General features: G+C 39.6%; 1 protein-coding gene across 1 annotated transcript in view; it reads right to left on the bottom strand.

Annotated features, from left to right (window-relative positions):
• LOC120767961 (protein Star) overlaps nt 1-26,969 on the bottom strand; it is a 91,703-nt gene that overhangs the window by 22,724 nt on the left and 42,010 nt on the right. The window contains exon 2 of the mRNA XM_040094352.1: nt 9,902-11,337. Coding sequence (XP_039950286.1) covers nt 9,902-11,132 — 1,231 coding nt within the window. The 5' untranslated portion in view covers nt 11,133-11,337. The remainder of the gene's footprint in view (nt 1-9,901; nt 11,338-26,969) is intronic.

The following is a 26,969-nucleotide window of genomic DNA, read 5'->3' as shown; positions in this document are numbered from 1 at the left end:
GGCTGATATCGAACTGAAAATAAAGCTACAAACAATAAGTACCGGATTTGTTTGGATAGAGAGAAAAATAACTTGAATGCCGTTTGGTCATTAAAAAAGCATTCGATTCTACAAAATCGAAAACTGCTATTCTTATGTGGTTCTGATAAGAAGATCAGTTTTCGAAAAGTTTTTACTAAATATATTAATTTCATATTCCAAATATTTTACAATGCCAACTTTTTTCGAGATATCGAGAAAACGCTTTTAGAAAATTTCCAAATAATGTGAAATGTCTATTTAATAGTGTTTTTTTGGACACTCAATTTTATTAAAATGAAGATCGGTGATCGGAGAGGGAACTCACGAGTTCAGCACCGAAAATCAATAGAATTTTTTTACCCAGAAATTTATAATTTCCTGCTACAAGAGACACCAAAACTTAGAACTAACAATGCAGCCTTGAAATCAACCCATCAAAGTTAATAATTCCAGTTCTCTTTTTTCGAAATTTAACAAAAAAATTTCCAAAATATAACAAAAAAAATATTATTCTCTTCATTCCTGCCTTAAGCACAACCGAAAACAGTGGCGTCCCTACTTAATTAACCACTCCATAGGTTTCATTAATAAGCTAAGTTGACATAGTGACAGCAACATGCGATGGCAACAACAGCAGCAACATTGTGCGAGCAAGTGAGCGATATTACCTATGTACACAAGAATTCTGAGAAATTGAGAAAAGAAAAAAAAGCAAAGCATTTAATTCGAATATATTTTTTTCGTGAAAATTTTTTCAACAAATAAAAAATCAATGGCCGTTCGTCTGTCGTCTGGATGCGATCAATTTGTCTGGCGCGGCTTTTAAAACGCTTTCCACAGACCTAGACCCATCTATGTGGTTGGCGATGCTTCTTGGTTTGTGTGTGTCTCGTCTCGTCTATAAATGCAATGCATTCGATGGATCGATGTACATATGGCAGCCAGAGACAAACCAACCTGAGATACACAGATATACAGACGAACATGAATTTTAATGTTGATATTTTTAGCCGGATTTAATTTATGAACGGCAAGGTGTGAGCGCGCAAGAGGCGGGGCCGTCAGCCAAGTGAGCGGCGAATAATAAGCTGCTGTAAGCATGGTTGGCGGTCACTTTGATAAGATGATTTAAAATAAAGATAAATTAATGGCAGCAGATAAATTAAGAATGGAAAATGGAAAATGGGAAATTATTTAAGTGGTTATATGTATGACAGCGAGACGTTATGTAGACATACATACATGTGCAGGCAGCCATTGGCTGTTTATGTGAAAGGGATTAATTGGGGTAAGATATTAAAAAAATAAGTTAAATGTATTAAAATTTTACGATTCAGCACACTTTGAAGAATTCGAAATAAAAAGTTTGCTGGCGCTTAATTTCGAATTTTCTTTTTGGCTTTTAAGTGTCACTTAATTAATTGATTCTATAAATAATCGGAAATGAAAGGCGCTTATATAGCGAGGTGTTTAAGGCAAGAGGCGACGAAGTACATATATAAAAATGTGCATATATAGTATTCTATATTATATTTATATTCTATATATTTAATGTTCGTTATAAAATTTTTAAGGATTATGGGATCGACTGAAAGTCCCTCATAGTAGACTGAATAATGATTTTCTTAAAAATATGATATTAATTGATATTAATTTACATATGTAGGCAGAGAATAAAAATATTTCCGGTTATAGGTCGAATTTTTGACCGAAATACAAGTTAATTGCAGCTAAGGGTAACTGTTGCTGGAAAAACTTGTTGTATCTATGTATGTGACACTATTTTCTGAATTCAATAGACTCGTTTTCTGACGTCACTTTAGTAGCTACATGAGAGTGCAGGGTGTTTCATATTCCTATTTACATATACAGAAAGGTCATTTTAATGTTTTCTTCCTCTGTTACAATATGCTAAAGATAGTCTATAAAGTATACACCCTGTCAAGAAAGTACCGTTTGGAACAACTGTCGTTAATTATGATGCCAAAATTAGAGCGATCTGTCAACCTGTGTGTTTACAGCAGCTGTTTATGTCTGTCAGTTTTGAAGAATACTACTATCTCTAATATTTTCATATTCTTATATCCCTGAACTGGCCTTGAACTCATTAATAGTGCGTTCAGGGTTGGTCAAGCAGTGCCTAACCTCGCTATCAAAAGCAACGAGTGTCTTTGAGATAAGACTTGTATGCGTGCCAGGTCACAGCGGCATCGCAGAAAATTGTAAAGCTGATGAGCTAGCAAGGAAAGGCACGCTAGAACCGCTATAGACAGAATGGGAGCGGTTCGGCGCACTCGTATCCTCTTGTGTTCTACTACACTCCAGTCTGGCCAGCGATGTGTCACCATCGTATACGCGCTGTCGCAGAAACTTTTTGGCCCAAGATCGACCGCAAGAGATCTAGTAATCTTTTTGCCCTCAGTAAGGCTAGCCTCTCTCTAGTTGTGGGGCTTTAACTAGCCCTTGCTCTATTGGCGTCCATGCTGTAAGGCTGGGAATTTTACCAGACGTCATTTGCAGAAGCTGTATGGAAGAAGATGAGGTGGAAACAACAAAACACGTCCTTCTTGACTGTCCCTGTTTGGGAGGTCCAGACTTAAAACACTTGGGACCGAATACCTTCGGACATTTCACCATCTCAGGAGTTCTTCTCCTACGACTTCATAAAGGACTACATATAGAAGTCCACGTCCGATCTCTCCAAATCAACCATCTAACCTAACCTTACCTATATCCCTGAAATAAAACAACAGCTGCGAGAACTAATTCTACGAGAAGTAATTCTAGACAAAATTGTAAAAAAAATTCAAGTCAAAAGAGTAAATTTCAAATAAGTCAGAAGTTTTCAATTTGGTCTAACTAGGCTACGAAGTGATATCTCCTTCAACATATTCTCCTGATTTGGTCCCATACTAATACTTTCCTCTTATACAAGGAGCGTTCCAAAGTATGCTTTTTGAATCTAGCGCCTCCTGGTGGCACCATCTATATGTCGTCTGTCGTTAGAATCTGCTATCTATATCGATTGTCCAGTGAGAATTTCATGACATTTCATCCATTGGAAGTGAAGTTATTGCGTTTTAAGTGTCAGTATGTTTGTGTTATCGGTATTTTGTTTTAAAATTGGTAAAACTTTTACCGAAACGTTTCAATTGATGAAACAAGTTTATGGCGATGATTGCCTATTCCATAGCAGAGTGGAAGAGTGGTTTCAACGTTTTCAAAGTGGTCGTGAGAACATACTAAATGACGATCAACATGTGGGCCAATCAAAATCCTTGATCACCGGAAATTCCATCGAAACTGTGCGTGAATTCATCAAGAATTAGCCGAAATCATCATTGAAATTCATGGAAATGGAATTGAACATCTCCAAAACATCGATTTATCGCATTTTTACCGAACATTTGTTCCGCACAAATTGACTGACGACCAAAAATTGCTCAGAATCAAACACTCGAAGTAGATGTGATTTAAAAAATTATGTCTTCACTTACTGGAGTCAGCGAAACTTCTTCGAGCGTCTGTGTAAGCACTTATCACTAAAGCTTTGTCTTCATTAAAAATTACAGACCTACAAGCAAAAGCCACTTAATATTAAAATAATAACTGAAAACAGTCAATAAAACTATTAACCATTTTCTCATATAAAAATTGAAATTAAAATTCATAAGCTGAATTTATGAATTCCATCAGCTATTCATGGCACCAATCACAAAGGCAAAGCAATAAAAGAATATCGATTGGACTAAAATAACAATAAAGGAGCAGAGAAATATTCACAACAAAATAATAATTTTAATATTTCATGTCTTATCAGCAAATTACATCGCAAATCGTTTTCTGATGGATACTTAATAATAGCGCGGAGGCTTCCAACCAAAACAACAACAACTTTTATGCGAAACAAAGCGAAAATTGTCCAGGTTCACGTCCGTCGAGTGTGCTATATGCCTGTATATGTCTGTACAAACAACAACAATTTAAATACTCATGACAAGCTTCGGCGGTAAAGCACGACCGCTTCCTTTGAACGGCTAAGAATCTTTTATTTTACTATTTTTATTTTGTCAACATCATTGTTTTATCGCGCATTTATCACGTCGAGTGTGAATTGTGTCTTCTTCACATCAACTGTGTTGTATTCTCTGTGCGGCTTTTGCGCACCGCTCCCAGCAATGACGGCGGCAACAACAGCGCGTCCAGCGCGACGACATGCAAATTACTCGTATGCACACTAATTTGCAAATATCAACGGCTGCTCTTACAACACTACTACCCCACCCTCCGTCAATCTTTGTTTTGAGTTGGCCAAGTTCTGTGCGCGGAGTTGCCACTTACTACTGCCGCCTACCACCACGCAGCAGTCGGAAGCGAGAGTTTTGCAAGTCTTAGCGGACGTTGCAATTAAGTGGACGCCATGGTGACTAGACAAAAGCGACACAAGAATGTTGTCACTTCCAAATACAACTACAACTATGTTATTTTTGTTGTTTTTAATGTAACCTAGAGTGCGTCTATAACGTTTCACGCCTTCTCTTTCCACACGCCTCTCCGAGAGTATGAGTTTTGAAATTGCTTTTAATGCGTTGATAATGAATGGCGCAAAGTCAATGGAAAAAGTTTTGCTGTAAAATGCACGACTAACGACACTACTCAATGAAAGTTTGCGAGTAAAGGGTGTGTCATTATGTAATTAAGACAAAAGTCGCTCTTATTAATGTATTGTTGCGGTCTAACTTCTTTTAATGGCATAATTACAACATTAAAGTTGGGTTAGGTTACATTAGTGAGGTTAGGGAGGAAGTTTTAGTTAGACCAAAAATATCCGTAATGAAACTATAGATTTAATATTATTCTTAGGCGCAAAATATTAAGTTAAAGCCCTCACATATCGATCGCAAATACGCTTTGCCGGCCTGAGTGCGAAGATACCTCCAGTCTGACTACATTTTCTGACAGTTTTAAACTTATTAAGAAATTGCAAACCAAAGAATTTATAATACTGTTGACTCACACCACTTTTAGAGTGGAATTACTGGGATAAGAAATAAAAATGTAAAAGGTTGGCCAAATGAAAAAAAAAACTTTCGGGATCATGTAAACGGAAGGAGCCGGGTTCAATCAATTCTGCTACATTCCTACAAATTTTTTCGGGAACATTTTCTCCCGCTAAAACAGCAACAGCATAACCCAGATTAGCAACCATTTAGGGGTTCTCGTTGTATGCGCTTTGCCCAACTTATGGTCTAATACTCGCAACACCATCACCCATCTTGAGACCCAGCATTCATTATTGGATAATATTCGACCGAATAGACCACGTCCAGCACGCAGTAAAGAAAATATTGCAGCCGTAGCTGAGAGTGTACACGAGGACCGTGGAGAGTCGATTCGGCGCCGTTCGCAGCAACTTGGACTGGCCGATTTTCTTTAGAAGGTAAAGGGAGCCACTTTAGCGAAGTAAGAGTGGTTGTTGCTATTGTAGCGGCAGAATTCTGCCGAGTTGACAGTCCTTGACCGGATAAAAAATCCGGGTCCGTTCTGGTTATGTACACACGACTGTCGTGGGAACGGAAGTAAGTAAGAACGGTCGTAACACTCGGTGTTTTCGGCGATTATAGCCCTGTTTTATATCACAATCCTTGTTAAATTTCGTGGGGATAGACATTACTTTGATCGCTCAGTGGCAGCTATATCGTTTAGTTCCGACAAAGGAGCAACTTATTTGGAAAAAACGTTTGCAAAATTTCAGATAACTCAAAAACTGAGGTACTAGTTTACATACAAATGGACGGACATAGCTAAATCGACTTAGCTCCTCACCCAGATCATTTATATATGTATGTATTGGGAATCGGATATTTCCTTCAGGGCGCTATAAACTTCATAGCAAACTTTATATACCCTGTTCAGGCTATAAATATAACATCTACATCGAAAAAATTCGCTCATTATTTAGAACTAGGCCAGTCCCGGAAAGCTATATAAAACCTTTTTTCGATATTCTCATATTTCAAATTCATCACCTGATGACAGGAAGTAAAAGCGCATAATTTTTCAAATATAAAAAAACAACCTCGCTCAAATATCTCACAAAGGTTAAAATTATAGGATTTATATAACATAGATAGTCTGATAATACTTTACAGAGTCTGAATAACAAAACCAGTCAGTCAACATCACTCATTCCAAGTTCATTTTTGTTGTGATTTCGTTGAAAGTTTACACTCTTTGCCTTTAATTGAAATAATAGTGCAGAAGCTAAGACAGGATATTGCACCATTTCACGCAAAAAGTTGCAAAAAAAAAGCAGGCAACAACTAATTGTTGAGAAATACAACAACTACAACAAGTTGAACAGACAACGACACACTGCAATCAGGCAATCAGAGACGATTAGCGAATTAAATAAATGAAATTGCCTCCAACCAAATCCACGTATACCACAACTCAACAACAACAGCAACAATAAATGAAAATAACTGCAGTAACATTGCGGCATAACGCCTGCAACAGCAAAAGGTAGGAATATATAAATATACATACATACACATATATCTAAGGAGTGTGTTTGTAATTACATCCGACGCCAAAGATGAGTCACAGCTGAGGTATGAGCGACCGATGAGTGCGCGAAATTGTTATAGCGACAGCGGATGGTTAGCGGTGGCGCATTTCATTGTCTGGCTGAGGTCGCTGGCTGGCGCGTGTAAAGCATTTTGCAGAGGGCAGCCAGTAGTAAGAAGTAAAAGATTTAGAAAAAAAATCCCACGTACAAACAGGCAGTCAGCCAGGCATTCAGATAGTCAGTCAGCGAGGCAACTGGAAACCTCGGCGAGAGCCAACCAACTGCAACAAGGCAATCAATACAAACAACAGCAACAAAAGCACATGCGCCTCTGCAACCAAGCATATGCTTCATAGACAGACATTGTGTATGCGCCGGCAGAGCGACCGGCGATCATCCAGCTGTTGCCGGATTGACACCGCGGCCTGCGCCTCAGTCCGTCCATCCGTCCGTCGTTCACTCGTCCAATTCATTCATCGGCGCTTTGTTGCCAACCGGCAGTGGCACTAACCACAGCACACGGCAGCGGTGCACCGAGACGACCAAAGCACTTTTTCGCAGGGCCGCGGTGCAATTCGACGGCGTCGTCGGCTGCTTGTAGAATTCTCAATTGTGGCAAAGCAATGCAAATTTGTTTGAGAGTTCGCGTTTTTTATGTTTGCTTACGAATATTTTTCTTTTTTTTTTTCAGTTAACGAAGTAATAATGCACATAATTGCTCATTACACGGCGCTGAATGGTGGTGGGTGGCAACGTAGTTGAGGCAAGGCAAGGTAAATGCAAATGTCTACTCAGCGCTTGGCGAGTGTCAATATTTACTTACTGCCATAGCTTACTTTGCTTCTTTGGATTTCTCTTGAAGTTTGCATTTTTTTTTTCGGTTGGTTTGTTTCTAATTTGCTTGTAATGTCATTATTTCGCTGTTTTGTTGCTGCTTCTTTTTCCATTCACATAATTACTTAGTTAGGAAGGCTATTAACGCTGGTGTTTTCCTGTCAGGTGGGAGTAGCGAGTTTCACCAAGGACCGGAGTCGTTTGCGTGGCATTTATGTAAAATGAAAACAATTATCACTGAAGATTTTTCTGAGTAGTCGAGTGTCTAGTTGATATCAAGATAAATGAACAAGAATTATCGCAAAGGAAGTCGCAATGTTTCAGAGTTGAGACTAATATATAAAAATAGAATAGTTCACAAAAGATATAAAAAATTTATATCAAAGACCAAAATTTGAGTAACTCCCCGACAGTCGGGTCTACGTAGCCGGAAAGGAACCAGATTTTTATCCGGCCAAGGATTTTCAAATCGGCACAATTTGCCGCTACTACAACAACAACAAATATTTTGCAAGATTTTTTCCGGAAATCGGTTTTTTGACGATCTAACTCTATTTGGAGTTGGTCTGAAAACAAGTACCTTGACAGCTGGTTGCACAAAACCGGAATCAACGCGGGTTATAACTATAGCGAAATTGACCCGATTTAACTCAGTAAGGATCTTAAGCCAATTCACACGAAAATTTATAATATGTTACCGGAATTAACTTAGTGTAAGGACGGCAGAACTCTCAACATATTCATCTCAAGAAAACTTGGTATACTTCATTTGCTCGCTCTTCCTATATCCAAAAAATCCATTCCGAAGTGCTAATCGGTTTCATGTGAAGCTTTTTGTAGGCTAAAACTCACTATAGAGTAATTTTTTTAGCCGAGGAGCGTCCACTTTTTAAGGATTGAAACCAATGAGTTCTATAGATGAATTAGCGTAACTAACACTAATGAGAGAAAAAGGTCGAGGCAAATCCGCTTCTAACACAATCGGTAATTATAGAAATCAAAACCCCGCCATTAATTAAATATTTGCGTACCAGAGGTTTTTTATAGAATCCCCAGCGGTAATCTAGTGACTGATGCCCAGTGCAACCTGAAATTATGGAGGGAACACTACTTCAGCCTGCTGAATGGCAGTGAAAGCATAACGCCAGGCGATGGTAAACCCGATTTCCCAATGAATGACGATAGAGCGGACGTTCCATTGCCCGACCATGAAGAAGTTCCAATAGCAATTAGCCGTCTGAAGAACAACAAAGCGTCGGAGGTCGATGGATTGCTGGCCAAGCTATTCAAATAACTCAGTGAGGAAAAGGAGACCCCGAAAACTGCGCCAACTAGCGTGGGATAAGTCTCCTCATCATCGCATATAAGGTTCTATCGAGCGTACTATGTGAAGGATTAAAGCCCACCATCAACAAACTGATTGGACATTATCAGTCTGGTTTCAGACCTGGAAAATCAAGAACTAACCAAATATTTACCATCTTGGAAAATACCCGTGAGAAGAGGATTTACACACACTATCTTTTCGTCGCTTTTGACAGCACGAAAAGGAGCTGCCTTTATGCCGCTATGTCTGGTATCCCAACAAAACTAATACGGCTGTGGAAACTGACGTTGAGCAATACCAAAAACTGTTGACAACGATACGATGATGAAATATCTCGAGTCATGAAACAAACAGACGTCGCATTCACGACTTGGCTCCCGCGTTTTCAGCCTCGAAATCCAACGCGTAATAACTCTACATAGACCAAATTCTAAAAGTCACTCATCGCATGGACCGTGACAACATCTGATAAGTCGGCGTTACGAGATTTCGAAAGAAACGTTCTACGGAAGACTTATGGTCCTTAGCGCAAATTGCAAGGTAGACTCAACTAGGAAGCTTTAAAATTTGTGGACGTTCGCTAGAAATATGATAAAGGGTAAGTAGATTTTGAATTTCTTTCTTTCTAACAAGAATAAACAACGACAGTTGTTCTTCATACGGATCTAATTCCATACTAACTGCAAGGTACTTGGTATATTCTTATTGTTTTTTTTATCAACAAGCTGTTATTTGACCGCAAAAGTGTGCCCTCAGGCTTGACGTCGAATAAGCGCCGGGGTTTGCTTCCGGCGCGTACAAAACACACAAAATATGAAGCAAACTCAAACAGTAAAAACCGAAGCAACCGTGATAAAAAGTAGAACTACACAATTATAAAATACGTCAGCATCCAGGTAAGAAATAATAGTAGACACATGGCCAAGATATCGAATTATAAGACAAATAAAACATCAGGAAGTGACAACAAGTAAGGCGCCACAACCAAATGTCTGCAAAGGCAAATAAGTGGCAGTGGACGAAGGAAAGAAGCTGCTGGCGCTTAAGACAAACATAGATTATAGTACATATAGAAAGATGATTAGAAAATAAGGCAACTTAAATATTTAATTTATAGTTAAATGTGTTTAAGAATCTATAGAACTCACCTGTCGTATCCATGTAAACAATTAATATGCTAAAAACGATCGCGAACGACAGAATGCATAGCACAACTGGCAATAGTTGACGATATCGTGACGGGCCTAGTAGTCGGGGATCGTATTTCTGTGACTTTTTACATCCGCTTGACGACGACGACGATGCCGCCGCAGCTGCTGCTGCTGCCGCTGCCGCCGCCGCTGCCTTGGATGTGGACTTTAACGATGTAGATGATGTCATTGTGTGTTGGTGATGCTGATGATGGAGATGCTGTGTATGGTGATGTTGATGATTGCAAGCTTTATCACTGTCATTTGTGCCGACGCCGCCGCTGCCGCCACCACAACAACCGCTGGCTAGCGATTTTTGACAGCAATTACTGCTATTTGGTTGATTTTGGTTTTGTTGTAGATAGTGTGGCGCAAGTCTTGTCGGCGTTGAGAGTGGCGAGGATACTGTGCTGGCTGATGGTGAACTTAAAGCACTACTTACACCACTGGCACAACCATCGCTGATGGCGTGTATGGGTGAGGCACGCGGGTCGGCGGTATAGTAATCAACACTGTGGCGTTGCAGCTGTGGATGCCGGCTATTACAGTTCTCCGCCGTTCGACTGAACCGATGCTGCAAGTAATCCGGCTCATCCACTGACCTAGCATGCTCGGCTTGCTCTTGTGCAGTAGCTGCTTGTGCTGCAGCGGTCGCTGACCACCGTAATGTCGTGGACGGCGTACAGTCTACACAGTCTTTGGTGTTGCTCGACCTACTGTTTGCATTCGTTATGTAAACATCGTCTTCTTCATCGTCACAATTGAGATCGATATCATCGATATAAGCCAAAACCATCGTATTTACATCGACACCATCCGTGTTATAGGCGAATTTATTATCCAATGCATCCACATGTTGTTGTGTGCGGCTGCTTGTTGTTGTGTTGTAGGTTCGCACAGGCGTTAGGCGAGGGAAGGCGTCGTTGAAATGCGCCTCATGGGGCTCAGCAGCTCGTGCGGTGCTACTGAAGTTGGTCTGCTCAGCTGCGGCGCTGTTGGAATTGAGTTGTTTCGCAGCATTTTTCGCTGACTTAGTGGGTGTGTTGGAGCCACTCGTAGTGCCCGCTCCCGCCGAGTGATGCCGCCTATGATGTGCGTGCGATTTATTTGAATTTTGACGCGCCGTCAACTCGGCTCGTTGCAGTTGCTCGATAGCCAAGTCGGGATGCGCTGAGAATTTCGTCGACATCGTCTCACTTTTTAGTTCTTAGGCTTTAGTAGGTTGGTTTTAGAGGTTAGATTTTTGAAAGCAATATTTATTTGGGTTTTCTTCAGGTGGTATTAGAGTTTGCCACTTGAATTTACGAGTAGTAATGTTTTCCGTTTACAGTGACTTATGCAGCACATTTTGTTTTGTTTTGCACATTAGTTTTTTGGTTTACAAATGTTTCAAGCTGTAAAGAAATATAATGAGAGTAGAAGTTAGTGGAGTTTGAAAAGCGATGTATACAAATTATGCTTAGAAATAAGGTACATTTTTTAAGAAAAACTTATTTTATGAGAGAGTATCCAATCTTCAAAACTCCGGATAAAGACCAGAGGATACAATATATTTCTAACCAAAAATTAGTAAGAAATGTTAATTTTATAATTATATATTTATTACTGTACCTGGACTATAGTCGTTAAAGATACAAATATGAGGAAAAATAGATGTTTAAAGGAAGCTAAGAGCATTGCCACGAAAGTTAGATTTGGTTAGACTAGATTACACTGACTGGCCGTACCGCCATACAGAGACCTACAGGTGCTTTGTAATGCCAGATGTATGCTCATTATTAATACATACAGAGGTTAAGTCGTGCTTGACGTCAACAGTTCTTGTGAAGTTTAACAGAGACTTGCTATCTAATTCTGATAAATTATCCAGTGCCTTGAACTACGAAGCTCTCAGATATCTTAGACAAGCTCTAGACAAGGCCGGTCATAAGAAATGGAGGTCTTCCAGCATATTTCTCATGCCCACTTTCCAGCACTTTCTACATGTAACCACGTTAGTAATGCCCTTACGACTCGCAAGTGGTACCAGTAAGTTGTGAACTGTGACTTGGCCAACAACTGTACTGCAGTTTTATCGAGACCGTGTGAGTAGAAAGCTTGCGTGTTTTCATTCCGCTACCTTGCACATAATTTTGGCGATTCTGCATGCCTCTAAGGCATTCCATCTCAACCTTATCCGTTTGTCAGCCCTTTTGGAAATTTAGTTGTGTATCGCTTTCAACGGGTTGCTTGGCAGTGTATCGCTTTCCTGTACTGGTTCGGCAGTCATGCGGATGACACCTTTGGCAATCTCATCAGCCGTTTCGTTACCCGCAACCCATACATATGCAGACGCTTTCTGGAAGCCACTAACTCTACTGCGTTCCTGCTTTTAAGGACATTCTCTGGCGTAATGTGATTTGAGATTATTGCTTTAATTGTCGATTGGTTATCGACGTTCAAATGGTTATTCATAGCTTTCCTACCCTGGTGGTATTCCGGCAGATTGAGGGATGGCGGAGATCTAGAAGAGCAATAGCACCCAACACCCATTCCGTCAGCTTTTTTTGATCCGTCCGTGTAGATGTTGAAAGTTTCGCTGATGCGTCAAGTATCCCTGCGCCATGCACTCGCTTTTAGTAAGACATGTAACCTTCTCTACCACGAAAGTTGGAACCATTTAAAAAAATATGTAAACCAGGACTCAAGTTCTATCACTTATTTCTTTGTCAATGAGCGAACTATCTACCGAATAGAGTTGCGTCCACAAAAACGAAGCAATCAATATCTAGCCTATAATATCTAAAGTTGATGAACAATTGTAATACTGTCTCAATGGCGCAGAAGTACTGAATTTAGTTGCGCTGCATATAGATCTAAATAAAATACTCTCTATACTTGGAAAATTCTTTTCAAAGTGAGTACTCATAGCAATAACGAAACCCTTTGCTAATAATGTGGCATTGGCGCGTGCTCGAATATAGCTTAAATTTCGAAATTACATTTGTATGCGCACTAAACCGAAGTGGAATGGAATGTAGGTATAAAAATTCAAGGGAAAAGTGCAATGACCCGATCTGGAGGCGATATAAAAAGTAAGTGGCGGCAGTACTGTACCATAGGGGAGCTAAGATCACTTTATGGAGTATGTGTAAGGAGCCTGTGAAGCAAGGATGCCAGCTTGCCGACAACAAACAACCATTCCCGGTAAGGTTAGTTAAAAATCCATAGCAAATTTGCCGAGGCACCAACTGCCGTCAAGCAATGCAATGTGATTCGTATACGGAAAAAATCTGTTTTTTTTTTTTATTCCTAAAAATATTTTTCGTGAACAGGAAAGTGCATATGAAAATAGTGTATTTGCTTATGCAGCGAACGGAAAAAAACTGAAGCATGAAATACAAAGCGCATGTGGCATAAGGTACGAATGAAGTAAAGCAAAAAATGGTTTTTAGGTCCCACCTGTCAAAAACGCACAACATACACACACACACACACACACGAATTCGAGCAGCACAACAAACATATGACGCGCTTTAAAGTGGAAATATGGAGAGCATGACGACTGCAGCGCATGGAAGCCGGAGTTTGCGAGTACACAAAGGAACTACCGAAATTTGAAATGTACAACAAAAGCAAAAATACAAAAACTATGTGGCATTTCGAACTAAATTAAAAAGGCAATGAAACGACGCGTTCAACGCCGAAGACGCAACCAGCGAGCAGTTAGACAGTCAAAAAACAGCGAGCCGAAATGGAAAAAATATTTTTTTTTTTAATAAAACTGAATGAACTACAAGAACAAGGTGATGGTGCAACATAAAAATATTCGTCATACACGTACGTATGTATTTATATACATGTATATTTGTGTTGTAGGTATTTTTAGCTTGGTACTTGTGCGCCTGCGCAACAGCCGAGTCGAACAAACCTAATGAAATGAGTTCAACAGCAGCAGGCAACAGGCAGTCAGCGTGCAACAACAACAAGAACCAGCGGTAAACAAGCAACAAAAAATACAACAACAACAACATGTAAAAAACACAACAACAATAATAATAAAAACAAGAGCAAGTGAGTTTGTACACAGCAGTCTAAGCAAGCACCAACAGCAGGCAAGCAATAATAATAACAACCACTACGCCAGTGAGTACTTGTAAAACATAAACAACGAAAATAGCAAAAACAATAAAGAAAAACATCCGTGGCAACAGCGGCAGCAGATGTTTTTCCACCAGCCGTCCGTCATTCGCTACACCGCTTCTTCAGCAGCACCGTAATGAACTCCAGCGAAGTCGTCGTAGTCGCAGTCAACAGCGTCGTCGTGCTTCAGCAGCATTGCAGTCGGAAATTTATGAACCATATCGTACATACATTTGTCCGTCCGCCCGGCTGTCCATCCGCCCAACAGTCCACTCGCTGGCTGCTTGCTCTTTATCATTACCGCCATGTTAGAGTAGGGGCGGCGAGTCGCTGACAAGAAAGTGCCAGACGTTCGACGCGCACGCAAATCAACATAGTAGCCGAGCCAGCCGCGGAGTTAAATGAAGTTTGCGAAAAGTATTAGCAAAGTAATGGGCGGTTGGTAGGTGGGTGCCATGAGAGGGTTTGGGGCGTTGGCAAACTTTTAATCCATTATGATGATTGGATTTGGGTGTTAGCTAGGGTTTTGTAGTGGCGGCGGCATTAAACAAGTTTTTTTTTTTTGTTGGTTACGAGAATTTAATTTCGATTTTGATGATTGAGTTTAAAGTGTATGAGAATGAAATGAAGTGCGAAGAGTAGCCTATTAACGAAGTTGTGAGTAGCCAGCTCTATTGGCAATAGAAGACTTGAAATTTTTATTGATTTTATCAACACAACACAACGGTTTCGCAGTAATATTAACTAGTAGGTTAGATTAGGTTAAGAGTTCGATCATAACGGTGATCTCACTTGGACAGCTTATCTAGTAACTACATAAGATATTTGATAACCTGAACGAAGTTTTTATCTACCAGAAGGTAACGTCGGAGACCCTCCAAAATGTATATATAGCGTGATGAACTGAGAAGATTTACTCGTGTTCAACTGCCTGTCTGTTTGTATATAAGCGAACCAGTCCCTTAGGTTAAGTTAGTTTATGTGAATAGACTGATTTCTCGTGAGGCCACGATTAATCTTACTTGGACTGCTAGAGACGCTGAGTCCGTTATGATGCCCAGAACCCCTAGTTATGGATCAAAACGAGAATCGCATATCGACAAAACCGCCAAGAGCTTGCCACACATATATTTAGGCGGCTAATAATATTAATTCCAGCCATTTCGTCGGGTGCGTAAAATGTATGATAACCGAGATGCTTGAACATTAGTCCCACGAAAGCTTCCAGTTGAGATCGATTCCAGCCATTTCGCCGGTTTCGTAAAATGTATGACAACAGAGATGCTTCAACATTAGCCCTACAAAAGCTCGACAGTGAAGCAGAGTGGGTTATAATGTTTTCACCTCATTTCCTTCGTCCCCTTGGACAAGTTACGTCCTCATAGCCCATAGCTCCAGCGCCCGAGTGCTCGAAGTAAGGGGAACCCCTGCTCGTTCCCATCCTGATTGAATTTAGGTAAGAATGCTTTTCCTTACAAGCTCATCGGTTTTACAATTGCCAACGCTGTCGCCAGCAACCAGGCAGGCTTTATTTGGAATCAGCTGGTTACCCTAATCCTACATCCCTAATCCCGTCCCTTAGTTTTTGAGGTATCGATCTGAAATTTTTCACACGTCCTTCTTCCTACAAGAAACTGCTCGTATCATACCGCCGTTATTGAACCCCTACAAGCTATAGCTGCCATAGGAGCCCATTAATCAAAATCAAGTCCTTGTATGGAAAAAATTTGTATTTACCAAAAATTCTTTACGAAATTTGGTATATTTTATTCTTCGAAACAACGCTACAATCTCCGAAAAAAATTGTTTCGATCAGATTGGACCCTCTAAACCACTGATGAAGGGTTCACTATCTAGAGAAAATCACATTTCTTCTTCTTAACTCTCAGAATATAAAGTCTGACATTATTATGTTAGGCCGTTATTAAGAGCTCTAGGCCAGCCCTCTTCCCCTAAATGCCATCAAAAATGTTCATACTTTACTTCTGAGGTGAAATATATCGATTGTACCCCACTCGACTACAAAAAAATTATCGATATTTACGTCTTCAACCGCAAAAAATATTAACAAACTTAAAAGCTCTTGGAAAGCTCACATTAACCAATAAATGCGGAAGTATTTTAATGATGATAAATTATAAATTTTATAAAGGCTAAAATATTTTTGACAGCCAGTCAGGTGACTTACGAATATATTGAGAGAAATGCATTAACGGCATGGCATGATTGGCACGAAAAAAGATCGATAACACGCGACATGAAAATCAAGTGAAAATGAACTGTTGGAACAAAATTAATTCGTGGCATTTCACTTTCATTTAAGAAGGTGCAAAGAAATTGTATAAATACGAATGTAAGAAAAATCACTTTTCAAGGAAAAGGCTTGTTAGATGAAAATTATGCAGTGCAAGTGCCATGCAGTGCCACATGCAACATTGCATTTAATTTAATCAAAATAAAAGTGTTGCACTTTGGAGGGAAAATGAAATAAATTCCGATTGCATTTTGGGCAACCGAAATAAAATTACGCGCATGATTAAGAAAAGGAAAAGAAATAAATATGCTTTGAAGTTTTAATGGCGGCGTTAGGGCACCAGCCCAGCGGAGAGGAGCGCCTCATGTGGCGCACAGACGCTGGTGCAAATTAAAACGCTGCGGGGGTCCTACATCAAAAGGACGTGTACATGGCCACCAGCAAGTTGCTAAAAATCAAAGTGCAAGTATTTCAAGAGGCCGGGAAAAAAGGAAAACAACAGAAAATGCATAGTTATTCTGAAAACTAATAAATAACGCTGCAAGCCAAGGCAATAAATGTCTGCTGTGAAAAAAAATAAATAAAAATATACAGAAACATGGAAACACAATACGACCGAAAGTGACTACGATTTTATTGCCCAGAACAAAACAGCGTGCAAATTTAATTACATAATCCAGACGCTTTTATGCGCTGCCGCTCCACAAACAAATCCTTGAAAACTGCAAATGGGTTTTAATAGCCGGAATGCACTGGAAGTGGTTGTGGAAAATGCATGGAAAAGTGTAGCAAATTAATGGCGAAAGAAAGCGAGGGAAAATAGACATAAATATTGCAATTGTTGTTGGCGAAGAAAGTACTGCTTTATAGCTGACTGTTCGGCGTAAGGCAACTGCAGTGCAATTAGAAGTTGCAAGCAAAGTGGAGTTGCAAGTCGTGGATAGAATGCACATCCCGTTTTAAGTTTATAAGCTTGCTTTGCCAGGCCAATCCTTTAAAGAATTGCATTAAGGCTTGATTGCATGAATTCTTAGAAACGCTAGATGCTATAGCTAATTTTATACACAAAACGCATTCCAGACGCATGCGATTATAACTAAATTATAGAAAAAATAGTTAACAAATTATTCTTCGAACGAAACAAATAAGTAAGGGCTTAGTTCGGATGTTGGACAAAGAAGCGAGGCTTGGTCTGATAGTGGGCGAGGGCAAGACGAAATATCTTCTGTCAAACAGTCGGCGTATTCGCGACTTGGCTACCACGGCTACCAGCATTAACACCACTAGTAACGTCAGCTTAACCAGTAACGCAGAATAACTCTTGACAATAAGTGCTACATCGGACTGACTAGTAAAGACCAAATTCTACAAGTCACTCATCATCCCCATCTTGCTATACATGGACGATGACAACATCTGATGAGTCGATGTTACCAGTTTTCGAGAGAAAGGTTCTGCGGAAGATTTACGACCCTTTGCGCATTAGCAATGGCGAATACCGCAGTGGATAGAACGATGAGTTGTACGAGATATACGACGCCATTGATATAGTTCAGCGTATTAAAGGACAGCGGCAACGATAGATACGTCATGTCGTCCGAATGAATGAAAACATTTCAGCTCTGATTAAGTATTCAACCTAGTACCCACCGAGGGAAGCAGAGGAAGATCTCCACTCCGTTGGAAAAACTAGGTGGAGAAGGACCTGGCTAGACTTGGTATCAACAATTGGCGCCAAACAGCGAAAAGGAAGAACGACGACGTGCTGTTATAAACTCGGCTATAACCGCGTAAGCGGTGTCTACACAATAAAGAAGAAGTTCGGATGTAACTGAAAATTTTATATTCTAGCGTCTTCCAAGGATCAAAGCCATTGAAATTTCTTTTCGAATATATACATATATAGTATATCTGATAGGTTGAGCGATATTTTAGATAAAAGGTTCGCAATTGGGACCAGGGACCACATATTAGTTATCTGGACGGTTGAGTACTTTTGATCAGACTTGGATAATATTAGTCATTTCAGAGGAAGTATTCGTTGAAAGTTTTAACTCAATATCTTTATACATAGCTTGATTTCTATAGCGGAAAGTGAAAGAATCAGATGGAATTTAAAATTGCGTTACATTCTCATGTTCTCATGGTTGTCGCCCATTTTCGCTCTGGAACATAAAAATGTGGCATTTACCACAGTGGCTATATATAGAAGCGCAAATTCGGTGTGGAATTCGTGGTGGGAAAGAGACTCCGTCGCCGAGTCCTGGCATTCACCCCGGTGGATGAACGTCTAGCCACAATCCGTATCAAAGCGAAGTTCTTCAACATATAGCTGGTTTTCACCCACGAACCGACGGAATAGAAGGACGATGCGACCAAAGATGCCTTCTATGAGCGCTTGGAACGCACCTATAAGAGCCGATATGGGCAAAGAAGGTATCTTTGGCACAACGGTCAGTAAATTCAGCATACATGAGGAAACATCCCCAAATGGGTCGAGGCTGATCGACTTCGCCGGACTCCGAAATATGGTTATCTGTAGTACTGGATTCCAGTATGGGAAAACTCATCAAGCTACCTAGCTGTCTCCGGATCGGATCATTAGAAAGATCAAAAATCGAATTTTAATGAAATTCCAGTACTATTCATATTTCTTTAAGCTTACATTACTTGGAGTTCCATTTATGCCTAGCAATTTTCAAACATTTCTCGCCCTACTAGCTTCCACATATTTCTATTTTTTTGGAAACTATTTTATTTGAATGGTTTCTTGTTTTGCGCAACAACGAATTTAATTTAAAGTGGAGCAAAGGTCCGCAGTAAATGTGGCCTCTATGTAAAACAATAAAGAAAGGAAATAATAATGAAGGTATGCACTTTTCCATAGCTACGCTACACGTTCATTCAGAACAACTGACTGCCTGCAGTCCGTCTAAGACGTAGAAATATTGCACTTAGGCACTAAAACCAATTACGAAAGGCCAGTTCAAGCACAAGTAACGTCACTACAACAACAAGAAATGAAATAAATAAAATACTCTCTTGGCAGCAGAGTACAGTGGCGAGTTGAAAGAATGTTGTTGATGGCCACAAAGCCACTGGAGCATAGCGACAACAGCACTCACTGCCTCGGTAACAAGCCAAGCCAAGTCAAGTCAAGCCAAACGAAACCGAGCCACCGCGTGGTCAGCCAGACAGCCAGCAGGTTAACGCGAAACAACACAGTTGTTAAGCAAATGAAACAAGTGAGCGCTATAGAATGAGTGCAGAAGACGCGCTGTCCTTCTGCCCATATGGCGTCATCCCAAATACTGGCTGGCCGACTCGACTCCTCAGTTGAAACAGTAAGAAAATTAACATTAATCGAAAAAGCGATAAGAAGAATGCAATTGCTAGCTGCTTTGGCCACCACCAGGCGCTATAGGTCAGGCCAATAAAAATTTCTACTTCCTTGGGCAAAAACGGTAGATAGCAACAAAAAAATGGAAATAATTAAAAATGTAAAATGGACAAATGTGTTGGCATAACTCCAAAAATAAAGCGCATAGAGGGAGAGAGCGGCGGACAGCAAAAGGACACTTCTTTAAGTTAGCAGCTAAACAAAAGGAATTCAAAAAAAACACAAGGAGGAAAAAAGTCTGAGACTGTTGTCACTATGTTATCTGCGAAACGTCTGCGCTGTCTACCGCATGACGCTTTTCACTCGCTCACGTTCTAAGTCACGCCAACGCAGCGGAACGCAAACATCTTCGTTGGCTGGCAACTTTTTCAGTTTAGTTTCGTCGGTGCGAGAACATATCCTTTTTTGTGTGTTTGGCCAAAATACAATTTTTTCCGGAATTTCTTTTTTCATATGTATGATGACTGGCTTCTTTGCTTCCCTGCGCCGAAAAGTGGAACGTGCTTAAACGTCTGAAACGTGAAATTTATGCGCTCACACTGTGACTCGGCCGTCTCGACACACAATAACTAATCGGAGGAATATGCGGGTTCACTCACACGCATACAAGTATGTTTTTTACCTTGATAGCGCCGAAACTGGTTCAATGCGCATCCATATGTTACGCTTTATGTGTAAATTTTTAAGGACAAGCGTAAGACATAGGCAAGGGAAGCAAATAAAGAGACGATAAATTTCGGTAGGCAAGACATTTTGTACATGAAAAATTGCTGAGCAGAGAGGTATTATATAAATTTTCGGAATTTTTATGTTTGGGTGAAAAAATTTTACGCTCTAAGCGTTGAGATAAGCAAATGTTAGCGCCTGCTGTCCTGCTGTTTTCTTGTTAACCTCTTTTCGCCCTCAGCTCGGTTGCGTGTGTGGTCATTTGGACTGCAAGCTGACCACCATGACATGGCCTTTTGTAATTTTATGCATTTTGCGAAAATACCGTTGCAAAAATGGCACACACACGCGGTGCTTAAGAAAAATGCCTTAATTTTTCAATTGAAAAATCTTCGCTTAGCACTTTATAACTGTTAATTAGCACGTTTTTAGATATTTTCAAATGACGGGTGGTTAATTGGGATAACCAGTACCTAAAAGTATTTGTGTTTTTCACGGATTTTAAATTCCTTGAATTGTATACTATCAAATGAGGAGAAAAAGTAGATAAGGTGAAGAGTATATAATATATTTAGTAATATATCAATAAATTAATTTTAAGAATCTATGAAGAAACATAGATCGTCATACAGAGTCACTATCTAGGACAAATCAAAACCAAACTATATCAAACCCAATCTAGCTAAAATTACAAAAACGTGCAGTGAGGGCCCAACGAGTTTCAGGATCACTTGTATCAACGAGGTACAAGGTCATATTAAGCCACCAAGAAGGTCGTTATATTGTCTGAACAGTTACATCTTCATAAATCAAGCGAATTTCAGTAGTATCACTTTGAAAGGTTGAATAACTTCATGTTCAACATACAGAAAGAGCCTGTAGGGATAAATGAAAAAACTTTAAAATGATAATTAACACTAAATATTTCGAACTTTATTTATGAAGGACGACTCAGGCTTCTGAACAAAGTAAATGTGTCTAAGAGCAGCCACAGAAACTATATCTACATCTACATAAAAGGAGGACGGAGTCATGTGTGGAAGTTCAAGCAAGCGATAAAAGTTCTCTGAACGCCATTCACTTGGGAGTGGCTAGAAACGATTCTTCTACATATGTTTGGTTCACGTAGCTCACGACTTCCGGTCTTAGACCAAGTATTCTCTGGATAGTCAAAGAACATCCCTTTGAAAGCGAGCAAAAGTAGGATGGAGAATCATCTCTCTCCTCGATTGTGAGCTGGGTTTGAGACTTGCCACGTAAAAAATGCCCCAAGGAAAACGAAACAACAGCCTCGGATGAGCGATCGCTCTTTTGATAAAAACATAAAAGGTTAAAAATTGGTGGTTCTGGAGCCGAAGTCAGTGTCCGTCTGCGAACTAGTCCCTCAGTTTTTGAGATGTCGACAAGAAATTGTTCTTTTCTCACCAAGAAACTGCTTTGACGGAACGGTTGATATCGAATCAGTATAGCATACAGCTGATACACAAACGGAACGATCGGAATAAAGTGCTTGTATGGAAAGCGTTTTCATTTGACGAGATATCTTCAAGAAATTTGATATGGATTATTATTTAAGGCAACAATATTCTATTAATATGATCTACGAACAATTTTTTTAGATCGGACTACTATAACATATAGCTGCCATACAAACGGAACGAAAATCTTTTTATTTTTCAAGATATCTTTACCAATTTCGGCAAAGTTAATTATTCAAAACAAGGGTACAATCTCGGAATAAAGTTTTTCAGATCGGAAAATTATAGCATATACATAGTTGTCATACAAACTTATCGTTAAAAATCAAGTTCTTGTATGGAAAATGTTTTATTTGCGAAGGGTATTTTAGCTTCGTTGCAACCAAAGTTAACGTTTTTTCTTGTTTTTTCCAAAAGAACAACCGAGGTGTAAGACAGCTCATGAGAACGTCGTAAGTTATGGAAAACCGAGAACGGTTTTCATAACATAAGAAAATTTCAAGAGATAATTATAGGCGGCAACCGTGCGGCAAAAAAGTATATCTACAAAGAGGAGAACGGAACTCCGTCTGAGTCCCAGAAAAGTACATGCTTTTTATCTTCACTAAACAAACATTTCTCAACTTCGTGAAAAGAATACTCTAGAAAATATTTGAATACTGGAACCCATCTAACCAACTAGACACTTTTACTACAATCCATCGAAAAAGAAACTTTTAAATTTTGGGTTTAATCTCACGATATTCACACAAGATATTTAAGTTTCTGTTCTCTATATACATATGTAAGCGCTCCATTAACATGAACCGGTACTCCAGGTAATTGAGAACACAAATGTCACATTTACTCACTAATACTTTCACACTTACACTTTAGTATAAGGAATTAACACTTTATTTTGACACTCTGAAAAATCCGGAAAAATCTTACAAAAATATTAGACACTTGTACATTGACCAAAATATAAAAAAGACACATTAGCATGCATAAAAATTGAACTAAATTAGGAAACCCTTTAAACATGCTGCCACTAGAGATCACAAACTGTTGCGCGACGCAGCAAAGTCGGCCAGCAATCACTCACTTCCTTGTTTTTCCTTACTGTTCATTATGTACATACATACATATGTAATATTTTCAAGAATTCCTTGTACATCTGCTCTCCTCTCTTCATGTGCTCAAGCAAAGGGAAAAAATTGTTTTTTTTTAACAAATACACCAGTGAGCTAGTAATTTAACAGGCATTAGCTGGTGGAGAGCAGGTTTCCGACAATTGATGCTCGTCTGCAATCTGCAAGCAGCAATTTCTGGAGAATTCTTTTCATTGCTGTGTTTTTCTTCAATGTGCGATTTGTCTGTACTTTTCCACTCGGAATTCCTTCCGTTGCATTTTCAGTGCCGCGGTTCGCTTGTTTTTCTTTCCTTTCTTCCTGTGTGTGTATGTGTGTATTATGTGTTTTCGTACGCCTTTTATGTGTGTGCCTCTGCAAATAATCTCAATTTTCATTTATCACCTACAATGCTGCTTAGGCCCCTGTCACCTGAAACGTGCCAGCAGCTGTCGAACCACGAAACCTTACGCCGCAAACAAACAATGTGTGTGTGTGTGTGTTGCCCAAATAAATAGAAAAAAAGCAAGAAGAAAGACCTGAAGCCCTCTCTACTTATCTATCCACGCATTTCAATTGCATTTCCGTATCATTGCTTGCCAACCGGATGGATGAGGGCCACCAGCGGCAACCACCTTCCTCGGCACATAGAGAAAAGTACAGCAGAGAGTAATTGGAAAAGGTGCAATTTTTGTTTGTAATTTTTATAGCGCTCGCACTACCTTTTATTTACACCACACTTGGCAGCGCAAATAAATCGCCGTCGAAATCACATCAGCATCTTTAAGTTGGTTGGCCGGTGCGACGGTCGATCCATCATGCATCTTCTGCGTCTCTCAAAAGCATAGCCAAGCGCAGGTAAATAAATGGAAATGGATAAAGTGCGGCATGCATGTAGAATTCTTATAAAGAAACCGAAAATTGTTTAATTTTTGTTGCTGTTGTCGAATCCTGATTAAGTAAATTACTATGCCGCCCAATTTTTTAGCATTCCATTGGATTACCGCTGCCTCGTCCACTACCAGCAGCGCTAAGCAATCATGACAGTGCTGACTGCTCGGGCCATATGTCGTCGACGTCAGTTGTGTGTCAAACACCTTGTGTGCCTTTGTGTGGACAGGTCTTGAGCTACATGTATGTGTGTGTAGGTTATTATAACTACTTTCCTTTGTGTCTGCGCCGTCACATGTAATGAAATGTTTCATTTTTCTATTTCCACTTTCCGATTTGCTGCTCATTCCACTTTTAATGTGCATCTGGTGTGCGCATTCGGGATTGTTATTAGAACTAAGCAGTGGACATGAGCCGACAGGCAAACGATCGTATTGTTTACGCTGAGTTGTACGCCTTGCCGTGTTAATCACAGGGGCTGACTTGATTGGGTTGCTGCGCAAGCGCAACAGGCCAGTATGACCGCGCTGCCATAGCACACACACATATACACAAGTGGTCTTGTGGTGTATTATTAAGAGGTCTGCTGCGCTGCACTCACTAATCAGCTGCCATAATTGTGGCGACCGCCGCGCTCATTGTTGCATTTTTGCTTTGATAGTTGTTGTTATTGTAAACTGATTGTTGCAGCGGTTTTCGATTCTTTTATGTAGAGGGTTTCTAGCCTTAAAAACCTCAAGGAATTTTTATGTGTTTTAAATTCTTCGAAATGTCCAAACATTTTTGGTAGTAAAGAGATTATTTTCAAAGTCCGGTTTGGCATGAAATTTTAGTTTTAATAATCGTTCATAAAATATGTGTATATAATATTTTGGGATCTAAAAAAATTTCTTAATTAGAAATATTATTGAGGAATCATCTTAAACAAATTTGGTTTTATTCCAAACTCAATAAATGTGTTAACAGTTTTCATTCTGGGGGACTGAAAAACCTGAGACACCAGTTCTACAGTTTAGAATTCAAAATTGCTTCAAAGTATACCGTCTAACAACGACAAAAAAAGAATTTTTGGAAATATTAAACTATCCTTGGGATTGATTTACGATATGATCGCAGATCTATTCTAGGGATCTGAGGAAGCTGATAAACCCATACTATATTTTACGCAAACAAGTTTGGTTTAATTTATTTTGTCCTGGACTATTAGAAAAAGCAAAGTCCAAACATAATACTGAAATAAATATTTATTCTGTCTGACTAGTAGCTTTGGTTAGGTTATGAGGTAGATCCGAACAATGATCTCATTTTCACTGCTTAGAGCCCCGTCGCGTTGTATTACGTAAAACTCCTATAAAATAGGTCATAAGGCCCTTACAATTCGACAAAGCACTTTGAACACTTCAGAAATTTGTTGAAGCGGCCAATGCCAATTTTGATTAAGTAACCTGGTTCCCTGAAGGTAAGACTGCCGAGATGTTTATTTCTCAGTCTTGAAAATGCTGGAGCACCAGGATGCTTCCGCCCACCCTCCTCCATATAACGTTTACAACTATTTTATGTAAAGATTTGTAACCTTATCTCATGAATGCCTATTGCCTATTGGGCTAAGAACCCCTACTATTGCGACACGATGAACTTTGTTAAAAGCAAGTAATTCGAATGATTTCTTGTGTTGTACTAATCTCAGCTAAAAGGGCTTTGCAGCCGTACAAAGGCGGGTTGTCATCCAGAGACTTCTAAGTGAACGCGAGATTCATTGGTCCAGTCCGAAAGATGTCAATGGGGATTCAACACGATGCTATTTCAATGTGAGTGTTGCGAGGATGTCCCCTCTGGCTAGCTCGTCGGATTTGCAATTGCCAATGATTCCGTTATAACCAGGCACCCAAACTAGTCTGATGATGATACAACTTGAAGATATTTATAGGAAGGACTGACACTCATTGTCTAGCTTTGAGCGGAAATTTGGCAAGCTCAGCACAAACATAGCAGCTCTGTTACTGGAGTGAATGCTCACCTTCCTGAAAGAGGCTGCACTTCCTAGCAGTACGTCTGTACGTCTACCGCCAGCTAAATAGCAACCACTTTTGCCTGCTTTGAGTAAAAAATTTGCGAAGATATTTGCACATTCTAAAAACTTATTGAACCCCAGCACATGGCAGACCCACTACAAAAGTATATATGAGTCTGCTGTTAGACCTCTTGAATATTCCTTATAATATGTGACTTTATAAGAGTTCATACATAAGCTGAAAAAATGGATCCACAATCCAACAAAGATTCTTGAAAAATATACCCTCTCCAATAGTTAAAAAGCAAAGGAACCCTGGAACCTGCATGTTGAACACTAAAAATAAAGAAATGTCTAGTAATATTATTTTAGAAGAAAATTCGTGGCTTATCTGCTGTAGTCAGACGTGGTTGTTACTTTTTGATCTAGAAATCGCAGGCAAGTTTATCGCTTTCATATAGACAGAGAAACCCAGTCGCCAGAGTATGCTAGGCTTTACAGGGACTTAAACTGGAACGAGGTGTTATCACCGCTGTAGGAGAAATATAATCTAGCAAAGACGAAAGATCTATAATAAGGTGATCGTCTATGGATGAATACTTGTTTTCGGCCTGGTCTTAGCTGGATGAAGTGAAAGTTTTCAAAGAATATATAGTCAATATTCATTAAATTAAATTTTTTAAGTCAGGAAGTCAAGGTGTGTAATCAAGAAGCCGTTTCCAATACATCCGAGTCTAAGTAATCGCAACAGAGTCGGATTTTGATCCGACCTAGGACTGTCAACTCGGCACCATTGCTCGAAATTTCTTTAGAAATGTTTTATGACGCTACAACAACAACAACAACACCTTGAATAAGAGAAATCTATAACCTGAAGCAAGTCAAAATTTTTCGAAAAACTTAACACATTTGACGCAATTGATCACAGATTATTCTAATCAAGCGTCAAAAAACGAAAGGCGGTGCCTAGTAAGATAATGAAATATTACGATTAGTTCGACTTAGAAATCTACCCCGGTTAATTATTCTAAATGCAATAGTTTTCCAGTGGCAAAACCTGAACTACAAACAAAAGTCGTTCCACTTCAGTACCCA

Source organism: Bactrocera tryoni, chromosome 2, assembly GCF_016617805.1.
Source record: "Bactrocera tryoni isolate S06 chromosome 2, CSIRO_BtryS06_freeze2, whole genome shotgun sequence".
Taxonomy (NCBI): Eukaryota; Metazoa; Arthropoda; class Insecta; order Diptera; family Tephritidae; genus Bactrocera; species Bactrocera tryoni.
This window is presented reverse-complemented; position numbering and strand designations above follow the sequence as displayed.